Source organism: Erigeron canadensis, chromosome 9 (assembly GCF_010389155.1).
Source record: "Erigeron canadensis isolate Cc75 chromosome 9, C_canadensis_v1, whole genome shotgun sequence".
In the NCBI taxonomy this organism is placed as follows: Eukaryota; Viridiplantae; Streptophyta; class Magnoliopsida; order Asterales; family Asteraceae; genus Erigeron; species Erigeron canadensis.
Window position 1 is genome coordinate 32,819,122 of NC_057769.1, and position 17,383 is coordinate 32,836,504.

The 17,383-nt window shown below is 35.8% G+C and overlaps 3 protein-coding genes across 3 annotated transcripts; 1 reads left to right on the forward strand and 2 right to left on the reverse strand.

Annotated features, from left to right (window-relative positions):
* The first annotated feature begins 3,850 nt into the window (after positions 1–3,850).
* LOC122582563 (cation/H(+) antiporter 20-like) lies at positions 3,851–7,384 on the forward strand. Its single transcript, XM_043754970.1, has 4 exons — positions 3,851–4,056; positions 4,320–5,333; positions 5,707–6,519; positions 6,900–7,384. Exons 1-4 carry the CDS (start codon positions 3,877–3,879, stop codon positions 7,233–7,235), a joined length of 2,343 nt encoding a protein of 780 aa, XP_043610905.1. The 5' UTR covers positions 3,851–3,876; the 3' UTR covers positions 7,236–7,384.
* Positions 7,385–7,611: 227 nt separating this feature from the next.
* On the reverse strand, positions 7,612–10,452 carry LOC122581367 (probable ADP-ribosylation factor GTPase-activating protein AGD6). The gene is made up of 3 exons (XM_043753588.1): positions 9,490–10,452; positions 8,759–8,848; positions 7,612–8,345 (listed from the first exon to the last, which is right to left on the reverse strand). The coding sequence occupies exons 1-3, from the start codon at positions 10,276–10,278 to the stop codon at positions 7,821–7,823; spliced, it is 1,404 nt and encodes a 467-aa protein (XP_043609523.1). The 5' UTR covers positions 10,279–10,452; the 3' UTR covers positions 7,612–7,820.
* A 2,727-nt stretch (positions 10,453–13,179) lies between these two features.
* LOC122582302 (pentatricopeptide repeat-containing protein At3g53700, chloroplastic) lies at positions 13,180–17,383 on the reverse strand. Its single transcript, XM_043754672.1, has 2 exons — positions 14,882–17,383; positions 13,180–13,359 (listed from the first exon to the last, which is right to left on the reverse strand). Exon 1 carries the CDS (start codon positions 17,127–17,129, stop codon positions 14,883–14,885), a length of 2,247 nt encoding a protein of 748 aa, XP_043610607.1. The 5' UTR covers positions 17,130–17,383; the 3' UTR covers positions 13,180–13,359; position 14,882.

Consider the following 17,383-nt stretch of genomic DNA (forward strand, 5'->3'; position numbering starts at 1 on the left):
ACCTCCTTAATGAATTTGATTTTAGTGTGAGCATGAAAAAATGATTTATGCATGCTAAATGTGCACAGATACATATAATTTCATGAGTTATAAAACTAGAGGTGGCAAGATGGGCAATCATGTTGGGTAAAGGGTATGGGTCAAGTCTTATCTCGAACCATACGACTTATGCCTACCCCCACTTTTGATATTTTAGAGGTGGTGATTCAAACAGATGTACATTTGAATCAGTTACTCCGTGTTGTGCTGTATTTCTAACGGGTCAAATGGGTAAAACAAAATAGTTGGCTAAAAATGAAACGGGTCAAAATGGTAAATACCTTTGGTTTGAAATTATCTGGGCAGTGCATTTCGTTTCAAGAAAGAACATCACTAACTTCCTGTAGCAGGAAAGGCAGGGGTGGGGTACGGGAAAATACAACATATTTTGCACATAAAAAATGTAACAATGTATAGTATATGGCCCGTAAACTTTGTAAATTTTTCCGGTTTGTTGGGTGGGAATTGTGGTTTTCAGTATTCAGTTATTTAGTTAAAAATGAATTATTGATTTAGGCACAATTGTGAAGGTTTATGAAACAAACCAGATCATGCAACTATTTGAAGCTTCAGGTTGGTGTTTCCAGTCCAGGTCAAACCTTTATATCATAATACTATTCATTTTGTACAGCATGACTATCTGATGCTTAATAAAACATCATAGACAAGCCGGAATACTTCGTTTTAAAACGCAATGCTCATTACTGCTTTACTGAGATTGACCGATTCGTCGCTAATCCATGACTGTTACATTACTTGCAAAAGCACTAAGAGAAGGCATATGAACTAAACATAAAGAATAATAAAAAGGTTGGCTTAAATACGAGCACTCAATTATATCATTGCATTGTTTCAAGCAAATACAAGAACATTAGCTCTGGGCCATTCTTTTCTGATATTGCATAAAATACATTTGTTATACGATTTAGTGATATTGATCTTAGTTTATATGTATTTTTGCTAATACTTTTTGTCTTTTCTAGTATTATCTCTGTTATTTAAAAGTTGATATTAACATAGTTAAATCAAACGTTACTTTTATGACACATGGAGGTTCTTCTTCCCCTATTCTTACAAAAAAACATATTTGATTGTGGAAACAATAATGTATGAATTGCCATGTCTCATTTCTAATCAACCACTATTTTAGTGGCACAGTAGTCATGTATCCAAATATTTTTGTAACTTGTAAGAAATCTTAGATTTGGATTTCACTAGATATAAACGTTTTTAAGGTAGCCAAGAAAATAGTATAGGAATAGTCTTGTAGTATTGGGACATTCGGTTATAGGGTATACATCTAAATCAAAAATCCGCCTTCCTCAAATAACATGGAAAAACAATTATCCGTTATCTCTATATATGTCTAAATCCTTTGTAACAATATATGGGAAGAGAATCCCCATTTTTTTTTAATGTTGCCTCTAAGTGGGAATTAATTCATGTTATTCCTTTTTCCATTTTATTTCTTGATCATCTAAAAGAAAGTAGAATAGAATCATGTTAGTGTTAGATGATAACAATTCATTATCAAGGTGTTCTATATTTTTGGTAGATTATTCCTACATTCTTTTGACTAATTTTTTAATTTATAATCAATTTGTTATTAATTGGGAATTATATATTTTTAGACAAATGTAAGATGATACTAAAGTTTACTAGAAAAGGACAAAACAAGTAGAAGTGATGGCAAAAGAAGTAAAGAAGGGAGTCTTATAATTTAATACTATCTTATGAAATATTTTGATTTTTTTTTTTTTTAAGAAAGATATTTTAAACTACCTAAAATACCCTTATTTTTTATTTACTAATTTAAACATTTCTACCTTTTTTTGAAAGGTGAATTTCGTTGAAAATTTCGTGTTGCGATTCGACAGTGAGAGGTCTAACATACGTTGTCTAATTTAAACATCTCTACCTAATATACCTATAATAACTTTAAATCTCAACCACTCATTTTTTCCCCTTTTCAAATCTCAACCATTTATTTTCTTCTCTCTCATCCATAAATCATTTTATAATTTATTCAACATCTTTTATCTCAAAAACCGTATATCGATAAATTATAAAAATTGTATGGGTGTTCTTTAAATTTCATACTATTTCATTAGAGATGTCATTCAATATTTCAATATATTTTTGACGAATTTTTAAATCCGATGGTGAAGTCCGTACGGCTAAAGCATTTGGCTATCATACTCTATGACTTAACCTATCACCTCCACCATCTCACCGTCACAACACGCGGACACTATCTCTCGTTTAAATAAAATTTTGAGAGGTGTAATCTAACAAGCATGTTAGATCAGTTGAAAAATAACTTCTTTTGAATTTTAGGTTTAAGGTTCGATTCTTGCTCCTAGCTCTTCAAGTAAGAATAAGATTGTAAACGTCTTACCTCCTTCATAACTTGTGGATGACAAGATTGCACCGTTGATTTATTGAGAGATGCAATCTATACCAATTAATGGAAAATTAGGAAAGCAGATGATTTGATGTTAGATCTTAGAAAATCATGAATTTTGATACGTTTTCCAGCTGTTGAATTTGATAAAAGTAAATAGCTCTTGAATTATAGCTTATGTACTCGAATGTAACTATTATGTGTGTACAATTTTTTTTCAATACTGCTACTGTTTTGTACCCGGTGGTAATTTATCTAAAGTGAAAATTTATATAAACGGCAAGTCAAAAAGTACCACCATATACATAAAAATAACATTACTTTCAAAAGAGGCTTGAGTTTAATAGACACGATAAACTTTGTATTAAAGTCGAATGATTGATTGCATTCTCAAAGAGAAGTGATATTCCTACAACACATTTTTGCCATCTACAATAATACTTGCATCATGCAGTTGTATATTGTACATAAAAATCTATACATTCGTTGTAGATGACAAAATTCTGTTGTAAAAATATCACTTTCTGAAACTCTAATTTGCCATATCAATTTGAGATTGTTAAAACGTTTATTCGGACTTATGGATCATACTAGTAAAATAAGTTAAACGCTATCTATTTGTGCAACAATATAATTCGATCCACCTTATCCACACTCATTATGCGTATAGAGTACGAGCCTCTAAAATTGATCATTTTGGCTTTTGCTCATAATGTTTAGACTTCCTACATTACAAAAGGTAGTTGATTTGCACCAAACACATTGATAGTGTGATACATATACTAAAAGTATACCAATAACATGCAATAAACAATTGTACCATATGCATAAATTATTATACCTTATGGTAGAATATCAAAAATAACAGTATCAAACTATCAATATCACTACCAATGCATAAAGGGTGTGATAACATGTGCATCGATATAATGGGACTTTTGTTTACTATTCAACCTATTTGGTTTAATTACAAGTAACGTTTTCCGGTTTACTCCTATCTGGATCTTAAAGTGTCGGAAATTTTCGATCATAATAGAAATTACAAATTTCTGGTATCAAGTATGGACAAGGCACTAACATTTTTCCTATCATAAATCTAATGAACATATAATATTAGCATGGAATCACGGTAGGCCTACAGCCGAATAACCTAATCCTTTACGTTCGTTCCATTTCTAGATACACTTACAACGACGATAAAAATCCATGTTTTCACTACCTCTTCCGGGCAAAACACTAGAATCATAAAATCATCAAAGTAATGAATAAAAAACATATTTATACAAAGTATTCTCAATGAAGAAAAATAGAATAAACCACCAAAAGGCAAAACCAACCTTAACACATCCTTCTATATATATGTTCACACCAATCTCTATTCCCACCCAAGTGTGCTTCATCCTCAAAACAAGTACATACATAGAGTTAGAGACATGGTGTTGAACATAACCTCTATCAAGACTTCATCTGATGGAATGTGGCAAGGCGATAACCCCCTGCATTATGCATTTCCATTGCTAATAATTCAGACTACACTCGTCATTTTTATCAGTAGATTGCTTTCGTTGTTCCTCAAACCTCTACGACAACCTAAAGTGATTGCCGAGATACTTGTAAGTTCTGTTCTTTGAAAATTACTCTACCGAGAACCCATCTTTCCTGATGGCACTTTAACTATGACAATAGGCATATGCCCACATTTGTATCTGGTTAAAAAGTTATTTTGCATACATTTACAGATAAAAATTATAAATGTTAAATTTATTTTGACACTATTTATATGTTATAAAACATACTTCAATCATCTCATTTATAAGTGAATGATCAAATTGGTCTCTTGCTCTTGACATACTCAAAACATTTTGGGATTTTTCAGGGGGGAATCCTGCTAGGGCCATCGGCATTAGGCCGGAACAAGGAATTTATTTTGTGGATTTTCCCCTCTTGGAGCACCCCGATTTTGGAATCAGTGGCGAGTATCGGTCTCCTGTTCTTCCTTTTTCTTGTTGGCCTTGAGCTTGATCTCACCTCCATTCGTCGAAGTGGAAGGAGAGCATTCGGTATTGCTGCATCTGGGATCTTGCTACCATTCTTGTTTGGTATAGGAATCACATTCTTACTCAGGAAAACAGTTGTCGGAGCAGACAAAGTCGGTTATGTTCAATCTTTATTATTCATGGGAGTTTCGCTCTCCATCACCGCCTTCCCAGTGCTTGCTCGAATACTAGCAGAGCTTAAATTACTAACTACTCAAGTAGGAGAGACAGCCATGGCAGCAGCAGCATTCAACGATATTGTTGCCTGGGTACTGCTGGCTTTGGCAGTGGCTCTTGCTGGCGGGAGCCACAAGAGCCCGTTGGTGTCACTATGGGTCTTACTTTCCGGTACAGGATTCATCATTTTTATGGTAGCTGTAGTCCGTCCAATGATGAAGTGGGTGGCCAGCAGGTGTTCAAACTCGGGCTCTAATGCAGAAGAAGGCTATATATGTTTGACACTTGCTGGAGTAATGTTGTCAGGTTTCATGACAGATCTTATCGGGATTCATGCCATATTTGGTGCATTTGTTTTTGGTCTAATGATTCCAAAGAACGGGGAATTTGCAGGAAGGTTGATAAGAAGGATAGAAGATTTCGTTTGTGGCCTTCTGCTGCCACTTTACTTTGCTTCAAGCGGGCTGAAAACTGATGTAAATAAGATACACGGCATAAAGGCATGGGGGCTGCTGGTGGTAGTAATTATGACTGCTTGCACTGGGAAGATCCTTGGTACATTTCTTATGGGAGTATTGTGCATGATTCCAGCACAGGAATCGTTAGCTTTGGGATTACTGATGAATACCAAAGGTTTGGTTGAGCTTATCGTTCTCAACATTGGCAAGGAAAAGAAGGTTCATTTTTTCACTATTTCTCTAAACCTTATATAGTGGGTGGAGGTGGCAAAACTGGGGGAGTCACATACTCACGTCAGGTGGATAATAAGTCCCAACGAGTCAGAGTTAAACCAACACCTTTTGTTCAACATTAGAACAAAAACAACCATATCATGTTTCAGGTGTTTCTATGCATCAAGACTACATGTAGGGAAACTTTGGACTCGTTTGGCCAAATTCACTTGTTTCCTTCTATGGTGTATTTAACCCGTTCTGCGTTTAGAAAACACAAAAACACTACCTATAATTGACTCCTCCATAATTAGGTGGGTCGAAATTGCAAACTCTAACTAAATCTAAAGTCAAGTAAGTTTTTGACATTTTTGAACAGGTACTTAATGACGAAATGTTTGCTATACTAGTGATGATGGCGCTGGTTACTACATTCATGACTACACCAATGGTGATGGCTGTATACAAACCTGCTCGGAACATCTACTCCATAGTCCACCATCGTTCACTTAAAGAGTCATCCTCCCACTATTTACAGACTCTCAAAGCGGAGCTTCGGGTCCTAGCATGTGTCCACGGGTCAAGAAACTCTCCTTCGATGATCAACCTAATATACTCTATCCAGTCTCCCAACACCTACTCCAACATGAAGCTCTATATCATGCACTTGGTTGAACTAACCGAGAGGTCCTCATCCATAGTGATGGTGCAGCAGGCCCGTAAGAACGGAGTCCCTTCTTTTGAGTCAGCTGTATTGAAAGCAAACAAAGTGAAGATTCGGTCCTCAACAGCCATCTCAGCACTGCCAACAATGCATGAAGACATATGCCATGTGGCAGATAAGAAGAAGGCATCAATCATCATTATACCCTTCCACAATCAGTGGAGAAGGGGAAACATAGAAGAAGAAGTAGCAGACATTGGTTTGGGTTGGGAAGTGGTCAACCAAAGGGTCCTTACACATGCACCATGCACCGTTGCGTTGCTGGTGGATCGTAACGTGGTTGCTAGCATCCTTAAAAGGATCTGTGTGGTGTTCATAGGCGGTCCTGATAATCGTGAAGCCCTTGAGTTGGGCAGCAGGATGGCAGCACAACCTGCTACTAAGGTGACCATCATTAGGTTCCTAATGCAACAAGGGGACAATGAGAATGGTCTTTTCAAAGAACCAGAAGTTGCAGACACAGAAAAGGTAAAACTAAATCTCGAATTCTCGATCTCCCATCTATAACATTGAATTATATTTTAACCATTTTGACCTAGAAGGAGGTCGACAGGTTATGTTTATCTCTAGCCGTTAACATTGAATAATACGTTCAGCTAGAAATAGATGAGTCGAAGATATCCTACGATATGTAGAAACAACTAATTTATTTGAATTATATTTGACACATTAACTATATTTGATCCACTATTTATTTATAATAAGTTGTTTTGAGTCAGTCCAAGCCGATCCAGCAAACTTAGACCCGCACCAAGAATTGCCTGATTTAACACATTTTCTAACCCACCCATGTTGCATCAACTATCTATAACTTACTCAGCTACTTAATCTAACGATCATCTAAACAGGAACTAGACGAGATATCATTAGAAGAATTCAAAAGGCGATGGGAAGGAGAAGCTGAGTATTTGGAGAAGGCAACTCATGGAATCAAAGAAGAGCTACTCGAGATAGGGCAGAGCAATGAGTTTGAGCTGGTGATCGTAGGCAGGGGTAGGTTTCCAAAGGCGTTTGTTTCAGGAATCCTTGAACGTGAAGCTCAAGATTCAAGAGAACTGGGACTTGTAGGAGGCTTATTAGCATCTTATGATCATGGGATTGGGTCTTCTGTACTGGTGGTTCAGAAACACGATCTAGCTAAAGAAGACCAAGGCCGAATCATGTTTACCCAACATTCCGTCTAATAACATGATGACAGAGCTGTAACGAATCCCATGATTGACATGTGAAATAAACTTACAAAATTATACTACATGTCGACATGTCGTATGACCTATATTCACCTACTCGGATAGAGCCATAACCTATATTGGCCAGGGTTCCACTCAATTACTCAAAGTTAATTCTTCACTTATTGACTAATCACTAATCTTCACTTAGTTCTATTGTCAAATGAATGCCCTATGATTCAATCTACTAAATAAGCACACATATTGAAGACCATTAACAATTTGGGTAAACCATCAAAACTCCCATAGTCCCATAGAAACTCTAACTGACAAAGGTTTATAACCTACAAAAGCACAAAACCAGATTCATAAAGTTTTCAAAAACTGAGCATGACAAATCTGAAGACGGTCTAATTCAACCCAGAAACAATTAACTTCAGTTCTCTTTTACTTGGGCAATTAGCCCACATTGTTGACAATCGTACAATATAAACATTTTTTTGACCCACAAACCCTCACTAATCATCACAAGACGCTCTTACATAAAAAGAGGAAAACTTTTACAAGTAGATTTTTTTAAGAGTGAAAAACGTACAAACCTTATAGAAAGCCTGCCCCAGACCAGTTTCCATCTGATTTTCCGGTTGCAGTTTTACCATCAGACTTGTAATAACTGTCGTATGCATCATCTTTAGCATCATCCCAACCTGCCCAGTCATTCCCGTTACTGGGTGCGGTCCCGGTGGTAGATGCATGCTTCCTGTTGCCATCATTATCCCAATCATCCCAAGAGCCAGAATCCACAGAGTTGAAGTTTCTGCCTGATGAGCTGACAGAACCACCATTCACGCCAGATGAGGGGGCAGCATTGGAAGTTCCATTGGAATTCCATCCTTTCCGTTCCTCCCCGAACTCCTGATAAAACCCATTTCCCTGTTTTTCATTTCTCTGCCAGCTGTCACTTTTCCAGGTGGGGTTTTCTTTGGCCAACTCTTCAACCTTTTGTGAAGCAAATGCCATGACACCTTTCATGAGGCCCCATGTCTTTTGACCAATTTCTGTAGTCTTTGCTGTGACAACATTGACAGTTTCATTCACCTTGTGATCATATCCCCCATCTCTGACCTGTGCAGAAAGTTGCATTCAAGTGAATTTGGTGTATTAAAAAGTACTCATGGTAAACATAGCCCCAGTATAACTGGATATGGTAGGATTAAAGGGTAGTGTTTATAATGTTGCTCAAATCAGAACCATCATGGTTATCATTGGATAACTCTTGCATAATATATTAACTAAGGTGGTGTTTGTTTGAGACTTAATAAATTAAGTCATGACTTAATCAAAAATACTTAATCCATTAAGTCATGAAAAATGTTTGTTTTCTTGACTTAATAAACAAAAAACAATTGTATTGACTTAATTCATACAAACATTATTTATCCATTCAGTCACTTAGTCAATTCAGTCCAAAATATTTGATTAGACATGAACAAGATCAAAAGAATACAGGCCAACAAAGTGGCAGCCGAATATGATACCTTTGTAGTGAATTCTTTCGTGCCAGCTTGGACGACACTGGCAGCTGACTGTGCAGCAGATGCAGCAACAACGGATAACTTACCAAGTCCCTGTACCAAAATATATGATAGATCAGAAACCAATTAAACAGTGAACAAAAAACTCCAAAGGTTCAGGCTTTTAACAGTTATGTACAACCAAAAAGTCCATATTCAAGTCACGTGTTTTACGATTATTCAATACATCATTAGTGCCGATATGAGAATGTCATTAACTCATTATTCAAACCAAGCATAACTACATAATAGCAATAATAGCTTATCTCTGATTAAATTTTTAAGTCATCATCCGATGTCACAAATGGCTGGCTCAAAGTATTTTGCAAGGGAAGTCCATCTTTAACCAAACTCGAAGACAACTTCATCAACCCATGTGTAATCCAAGGATGACAATATGTCTAATGACTTGGATACTTTTAGTGCATCTAAATTTCACCGGAAATCGATTGTATATATACAACTTTAAAGCTTAGTAAAGTATAATTACAATAATCGACATTGTATGTATCTAACTTTATAACTCATATCACAAGTGAGCTGTTTTAATGAGCTCACAATGTGTATGTCTGGCAAATCAGCACATATATCGCCATATCGGTAACCTAACTAATAGATGCAATTTTATGCACATAACGAACTAACACAATACAAGCATTCTTAAGTAACTCCTCATAAAAGACAACAAAATCTACCTGCGTAACCGAAGAAAGCACATCCCCTTGTGCATTACTCCTCGGTACCGGATTCGGACTCGACCCAAACCCAACATACCTCCCTCCTTGCGCAGGCGGCAACCCTTCCGGCCTCGCCTCATTCTCCGCCATTTTCCTAGCGAAAAACCCTTCTTTCCCCGCCGCAGACCTCTCAAGCTCCGCCTTACTATACATATCCTCGTTCGATCTCGACCTAACCGGCCCCACTCCCCCACCCCCACCCCCACTCCTAAAATCCCCAACACTTTGATTCTTCCTTATATTATCAAACCCATTATTATCACTATTATTATTACCCCATTCATTATCCCAACCACCCGCCTTTCGAGGCGGGTGCTTGTTAATATTATTTTCTATTTTTACAACTTTTTCTTTAGGTGGGTCCCGCCACGGTTTACCATCAGCCAGGGTCTGAACCCTGTCACGGTAAACCGAAGCGGCGGGACTGTTATATTTTTCAACAATATCACGAACAACAACATCGTACTTTGCTAAAAAGTTATTAAGGTTGTCGTTACCGCCGCCAGCTTCCATTTTCTTGAGCTGGGTTTCAGACCAAGAATCCATAGTAACAGATCTGACAAAAGATATGTGGACCCCAAGACCACGGTGCTTTCCAGAACATTCTAAACACATAAAGATTCCGTAAGATACGGATGCCCATTGTGGGTTTTTCTGTGAACAGTCTACACAAGTCTTGTTTCCTGGTTGGGATTGGAGCTCACGAAGTCGCCGTGATGCTGACGGTGCTGCTGTTGATGACGTCATGTTTTGAAAGGGTTTTCAGTGTGGTGAGCGGGTGGCGGTTGCCGGAGATCTAGTGGACTAGTGGTGGAGAGTTTGGGTTGGGTGGTGGTTTGTTTTTTTTTTGGTTAAAATGGGTTTCGAGTTGGAAGTCACAATCAACGGTGTGATACTACTGGTACCGAATCTTTTCAAAGTTAAAAACTTCAGGATACGGAAAATGAAAAACTTTTTTCATTTTAAGTTTTTACGCGTGTTTAATTACGGAAAATATTTTTTTGTTTTTCATTTCGAGTTTTATAGAAGATGAAAAAAGTTTTTAAAAATCTAAAAGCAAATGAGAATTTTAAAAATTCTTTGAAAACTAAAAAATGCTATTTTCATTTTAAAAAAACGTGTTCCACTATACCTGATCAAGTGGAGAGTTGGGAATGAGGGTGGGATGGGGAGTTTGGCGAAGGGGGCAAGGGGTAGGAGGTGGTTAGAGACGTTATGCGAAAGTTATTTTAATTAGTTTTGGAATTTTATATAGTGATCTTGAGTTTGGATTTTTGATTTTTAGACTACATACCAATTTAATTATCGTATATTTTAATAAGTTTAAGAAAAAAAATATACAACACTCAAGTTTAAAATATACATTTCAATGGGGTTGGTAACTTATTGGTAAGATCTTTGACCTTGGAGGATTCATTTGGGTTCAAATCCCACTTCATATATTTATGGAGTGGATTAATAGGGATTTTTTTTAGAGTACTGAGTTTCATTCCAGACATGCGTATAGTTTAGAAGTAGGAGTAAATAATGTTATTTAAAAAAAAACTCAAGTTTAAAAATAGGGCATGACAATATTATCATTACACTCAACAAATAAAAGAAAATAAACAACTTTATTTTGTATTTTTTCATAGACAAATATATAATATAGTGTTACTTTTTAATTTAGTTTTTTTTTTTCCAATTTATATGTTAATGTTAATATTTAATAGACTAAGCCCTTAAAATCGATGTGTACACAATTTGCAATTTGCAAATGGTTTAGAACTTTTAATATATTCAAGAGAATAAATTAAATTGTTATAAATTTCATTAAAAAAAAGTCATCCAATTTGACTTAGTTTGTTACATAAAATCTTGGCATAAAACTACATTGTAACTACTTTTGCCATTTTATAACTCAGTGTAGCTTTCCCGACTTTAAGGTCATTTATTGCCAAGTAATTTATAATGAGTTAATGACTAGTCCAACTAGTCAGAAGTACTCTCAAGTTTTACCTATAAGGTCTTGAGTTTGATCTTTAAGGATGACAAATATTGGTTTTTTTTTATCCAAATACTTGTAACGGCCTATAGTCAACATCTTGTTGTCTAGACTATGTGCAAAACTTTATCATTATACGGTAAAGTTTTCCTGATGTCGTCTCCTCACGAAAAAAAAACAGAACTAATTAAAGAACCAAGTTAAACAGCGAGACACATAAAATCATGGGTATATTTGTAATCTTGATAGTATTTTCTCTCAATTTAAACTCCTACGTATAAATAAACCCCACTGCGACTGCATAGTGAGTACCACGTCACTCATATTTTCGCCATTTCCGGACTCATTCTTATTCCTCCGCTTATTTCATCTCCGGGTTGGTTTTTATCAGCGAATGCAATGTTTTAAATTATTGGTTAGCTCTTACTTCATTTATAGTTCGTAAATAAAAATTTAGGGTAAATTTTAATTTTTGGTTATTAGTTGTTAATTAACAATCTAAAACTTTTGTTATGATATAGTAATCTATATATAAGTACAAACAAATTAAAAATATGTAGAAAGCATGATGAACGATTCTGTATTTTTTTTATAAAATGGAGACAATTACAATAAATGCGTTAGGTTTATATATATATAGATATGCTTGTAATGAAAGGGGTAAATAGGTGGGAAACCTCTTGTCTCATAGCGAATATCGTCACCGGTGAGTCACCATCCTTACACATGGATCACAAACACATAGATCACAAGATATATTTTCTCCACTCACCTGAGTTTCAAATATATTTGGTAACAAATAAAAAGTTGCTTATTTTATTCATAATATAAAATAAAAACGGTTCATTGTCGTCTTCCGTGGGTTTTAAGCCGATAGTGTATGGGGGAGGTTATGATGTAGACACACCTTATCCCTATCGTAGAGTGGCTGTTCCAGGTTCTACCTAAATTATTGGAAAAAGAATGTAACTAAATTATTGGAAAAAGAATGTAACATACCCGTGATTTTCTATGAAACCCATGTAGCGAACTTTCTGACAACATATCCCAAGTTGTAAGCTTTAGGTAGGCTAGGTATACAAAGATACCCCAAGGACATACTTGTCCGAATCTCAAAGACCACAATAACCCCTTGATTACTTTCATTTCATTTGCATAAACATAATAACAATATCACATTATGCTTTTATACTCATGGTTTGTAGAGGTTTTTGCATAGATATTGAATATATCCTATAATAATGCTAAATCTTTCACAGAATTTAAGGACCGGGTCAATTCATTTCTGAAAAGCAAACATTCTCAACCATATATCTGAATATGTTTCCCACAAGAACATTGTATTAATTTAAATTCAGATTTAAGGAAACTTTGGTACTTTATGTCTACCGATACATCCTAAATTGTAATAACTGAACTGAGCAGTTATATTACGATTAAACAGGCTTAAAAGCTAAAAATATCGTCACGTCTAATCTTCTGAATGCATCAACTTATCTCTCTTCATCTATTTCTTTTGGTTTCGATTTTTCCATTTTTTTTATTTTTCTGATTGAGATTAGTGTAGTATAGATATCATCACATACAATTAATGTCACGCCTATTATAGCATCATCTTATAGACATCATCTCATAGAGATTAATGTAGTATAGACATCATCTCATACACAATGTAGTATTGATAATGTCTCATACACAACGTCTCATACATAATGTCTCATACACAAATAGACAATATAGTGCGGGTGAAACTCCTATAGCCCATCTCCTGAATTGCATTGCAGCGGACAATAACAGGTGCACATAAACTGCACCAAAAGTTGACCCAAAGTTGATCGGTTTACCTGTGATAGTCGGTAATATTGGTCAACCGTGTACAAAAAAAAAGTGAGTGGGTAAACCTCATCAATAAAAAAGTATAATAGGCAACCGTGTACAAATGGGAAGTACGTTGATCTTCCCGTGATTAATCCCTATAAAAGAAGACAGTTGCTCTAATAACTTATTAACCAATCACAGTTTTCGATTTTTTGTTTTTTTATCATAAAAATAATAACTAAATTTTAAATCATAAATATCTAAGCTTGATAATGTCTGGAGTCCTGTATATTGAACACGGGCCTAAAAATCGATATAACTTCTATTTGAATGTTTATAGAACATATATATCAAGTTCCAGATGAAAATTTAAATACTAAACTAATTTCAATTTAGACCACTGATGAGAAGAAAAATCACAAATTAACAAACATAATATTGTAGTAAAATAGAAAAAGGTGAGCAGAATTACATAAGTAAGTTGCTACGTTTCTATTCCTCAACATAACCTAACAAAACGTTAGAATCATTCTCCCAGCTTCTTTCTCACACGGATTCTACTTTTGTACCAAACAATGCAATGCATTTTATTTCACAAGTCCATTCTCTTTCTTGGCAATTATATTCTCAGCAATTCATTTTTACCAAACAGCGACTAAAATGGATTTTTACCAGCAATGCATTATATTTCACAAGTCCAGTCTCTTTCTTGGCAATTCATTCTCAACAATGCATTTTTACCAAGCAGTGGCCTTCTTGCACTGACTTTGGATCATACATGGATTGTCATTAGCCCCTAAAACATTCAGAGGATGAATTTTTTTCATCCATAAGGGGCGAATGGATCAAGCAGGTTGAATGTGCTAAAAAGAATATTCTTGATGCATACAACCTACTATGTTGCTAAAAAGACTAGTAAATTGTTTGACAAGGCAATGATCATTTATATTTATATTTTTCAACAAAATAGAACAAGAAGTGTTTGGGGAGCAACCCAATTCAACATGTTGGTTTTGACCTGGACTATATAAACAATATCCATTCCCTCCGAAACCTGTTATTACAGTTTGAAATCAACCCAACCTGTCCGCCTTTCCACCTCCTAAATCATCATTCATAACTAGTCACAATCCATCCTAGTGGTTTTCTGTTGTAGTGCCCTATAATGGTATAGAACATACATATTTGAAATTCTAGTGCATTGCCTTAAAAACATTCGACATAGTGCTTCTGCAATCTGGTCGGAAATCCAAGATTCGCCAATGTCATTGGCCCATTGTAATTTTCTTTGATTTGAGGATGTATTGAGGTCTTAAAAGATTTATGATAGCAAAAGAATAAAATGGTAGTAATAGTGTAAAACTATGGAAGAGACTGTTAGCAACTACATAGAATTCCAAAAATTACATTATGTTGAAGCATGATATTCAGAACCACATAATAACATAGTAATGCTAGAGTACAAGGAAAGCAGTAACCTAATGCAAAAAGAGACAATCCTAGCGATTCAGAACCATAACAAGGTACAAAAAGATTAAAGAAGCTAACCTCACCAGTAACCTCTCTTGGGCTTCCGGATACTAAGAAAACGATCCAAAGTCATCAACGCATCTTCAAATTTGCGAACTTTAAGATAACCCATGATCATACGCACTTCATTTTCCGAGAACTTTGCAGTTTTCATAATCTGATCCATTAGCTTAACTAAGGTATCCTCCATTTGTAGGGCACAAAGGCCTTCAGCCAGCATATAAATGGATTGAAATTCAGGTGTAAAACCTTTTGCAGTCATTTCAAATACAAAATCAACAGCTTGCCTAATCGGCCCTCCACCAGAACACAACCCTTTTGAAACAATCCTATATGACACCTCATCGGGAGTACAACCCTTTTGCTCCATTTCTCTAAAAAACTCCATTGCAGCATCTGCACCCCGTTTTTTAAACAATGTTTGTATAACAGGATTATATGCGTATGGTGTCACAACCATGTCTTTTAATTGAATACTTCTAAGCAACCTACAAGCAACATCAATCCTTCCTGCTTTACACAACCCTTGAATTAAAGTCCCATAAGTGACGATATCTGGTTCACATCCGTTTGTGACCATAACCTGAACAATGTCTGTTGCTTTCTTAATATCACCCGCTTTACAAAAGTGAGAAAGAAGGGAATTATAAGTGTACTTATCGGGTTTTACTCCTTCAATTATCATCTGGTCCATAAGCATAGCTGCCTCTTCAGCCCGTCTATTCTTGCAAAGACCATCTATAAGTGTATTATAAGTTACCACGTTCCTTGATATCCCTTGAAGCTCCATCCGGTCAAAAATTTCACCCGCTTCTTCGACTTTCTTGTTTTTACAAAACCCATCAATCAAAGTATTGTAAGTTATCACGTTTCGTGGGCAACCAGTAGATTCCATTTCTCGAAGTAGTTTCAAAGCAGCATCCAATTTACCTTTGGTACAATACCAATCGATTAACATATTATAAGTAAACTCATCTGGTTGACAGCCTTTGCTCTGCATATCATGGAACACTTGAAGTGCATTTTCAAATTTTCCCGACAAGCAAAGACCTTGAATTAGTGAATTGAAAGTACAAACATCGGGGGTGATACCCTTGCTTGTTAAAGAAAGAGCAAGTTCAGAGGCTGCTTCAACTTGATTTTCTTTACACAAACCACTAATTATAGTGTTGTATGTGACCGTGTTTGGAGAAACATCTCGTTCAAGCATTTGATTAAGGATTTCATTCGCCTCTTCAACTTTACCCATCTTACATAATCCTGATATCAACGTGTTGTATGTGAATACATCTGGATCAAAACCCTCTTGAAGCATTACCTCCAAAATCTCTAAAGCATGCTTAACATGTCCTGCTTTGCATAAACCGTTAACCAAAGTGTTGAATGTATACCGATCGGGACAAAATCCTTCATTTGACATCTCTTGAACAAAACCCAACGCTTCTGAAACTTGACCAACTTTGCAAAATCCATGAATCAAAGTGTTTACAGTTATGTTGGTCAACTGACATTGAGCCGAAACCATCTGTTCTCTGATTCTTAATGCCCCATCCATGTTGCCTTGCTCAATATAACCATGCATCAGTGTCGTGTAAGTCTTCTCATCAGGTACCAATCCATAGCTAGGCATCTCTTCCATCATCAAAATCGCAGGCCTCATTTGATGGGCGTTACAAAGAGCTTTAATCAAGATATTAAAAGTCGCAACATCCCTCCTAATTCCTTTACTCATCATCAACGAATGAACATCTTCAACCAACTTCAACTTATTTCCATCAACAAGCACATTCAACAAAAAGTTATAAGTATATGTCCCCGGCTTCACTCCAAACTCTTCTTCCATAATAAACAAAACACAAATCGCCTCGTCATACAAACCAATGTTAGCAAAACTTTCAATCAAAATAAAGAAAGTATCTTCAACAACCTTACACGACGACTGCTTCATTTCATCCAATACTCCCCTAATCGAATCCACCGAACCTAAACCCCCGAGCTTCCTAAACATCTCCTCATAAACACCCAAAGATGGTTCAAAACTAGGTTGCTTCAAAGCCCATTTGAACACATCAAGCACCGAATGCTCATCGTTTTCACTACGCAAGATATCAATAACTTCTTTTTCCGACGTAAGTCGTTCATATTGCTTAGTGGATGCAAACAATACAAAAGGTGAAACCTTTGTAGGAGCGGAAAACGGATGTGGGTGTTTAACATTTAGAGGTAAAGTCCATGGGTCACAACTTAAACAAGACGAAAAAGCCATTCTATTTCTAGCTAATGAATTCAAGAAAACGATAAACGGATGACTTTTTCCCTATTAGATTCCCTATTCAAGAAATAGCCTGCAGCTTATACTATCAAATTATACTGAAAAATTCATTCAGGCATTTCAACAAACAGTTGGTGGGCAAGTATAAAGTTGTAAACTTTAAGCAAATAAACGAAAACCCAGTAACAAAATTCAATAAAGCAATTACCTTATACTTACATAATCTGTATTGCTATAGCTTCAGGATT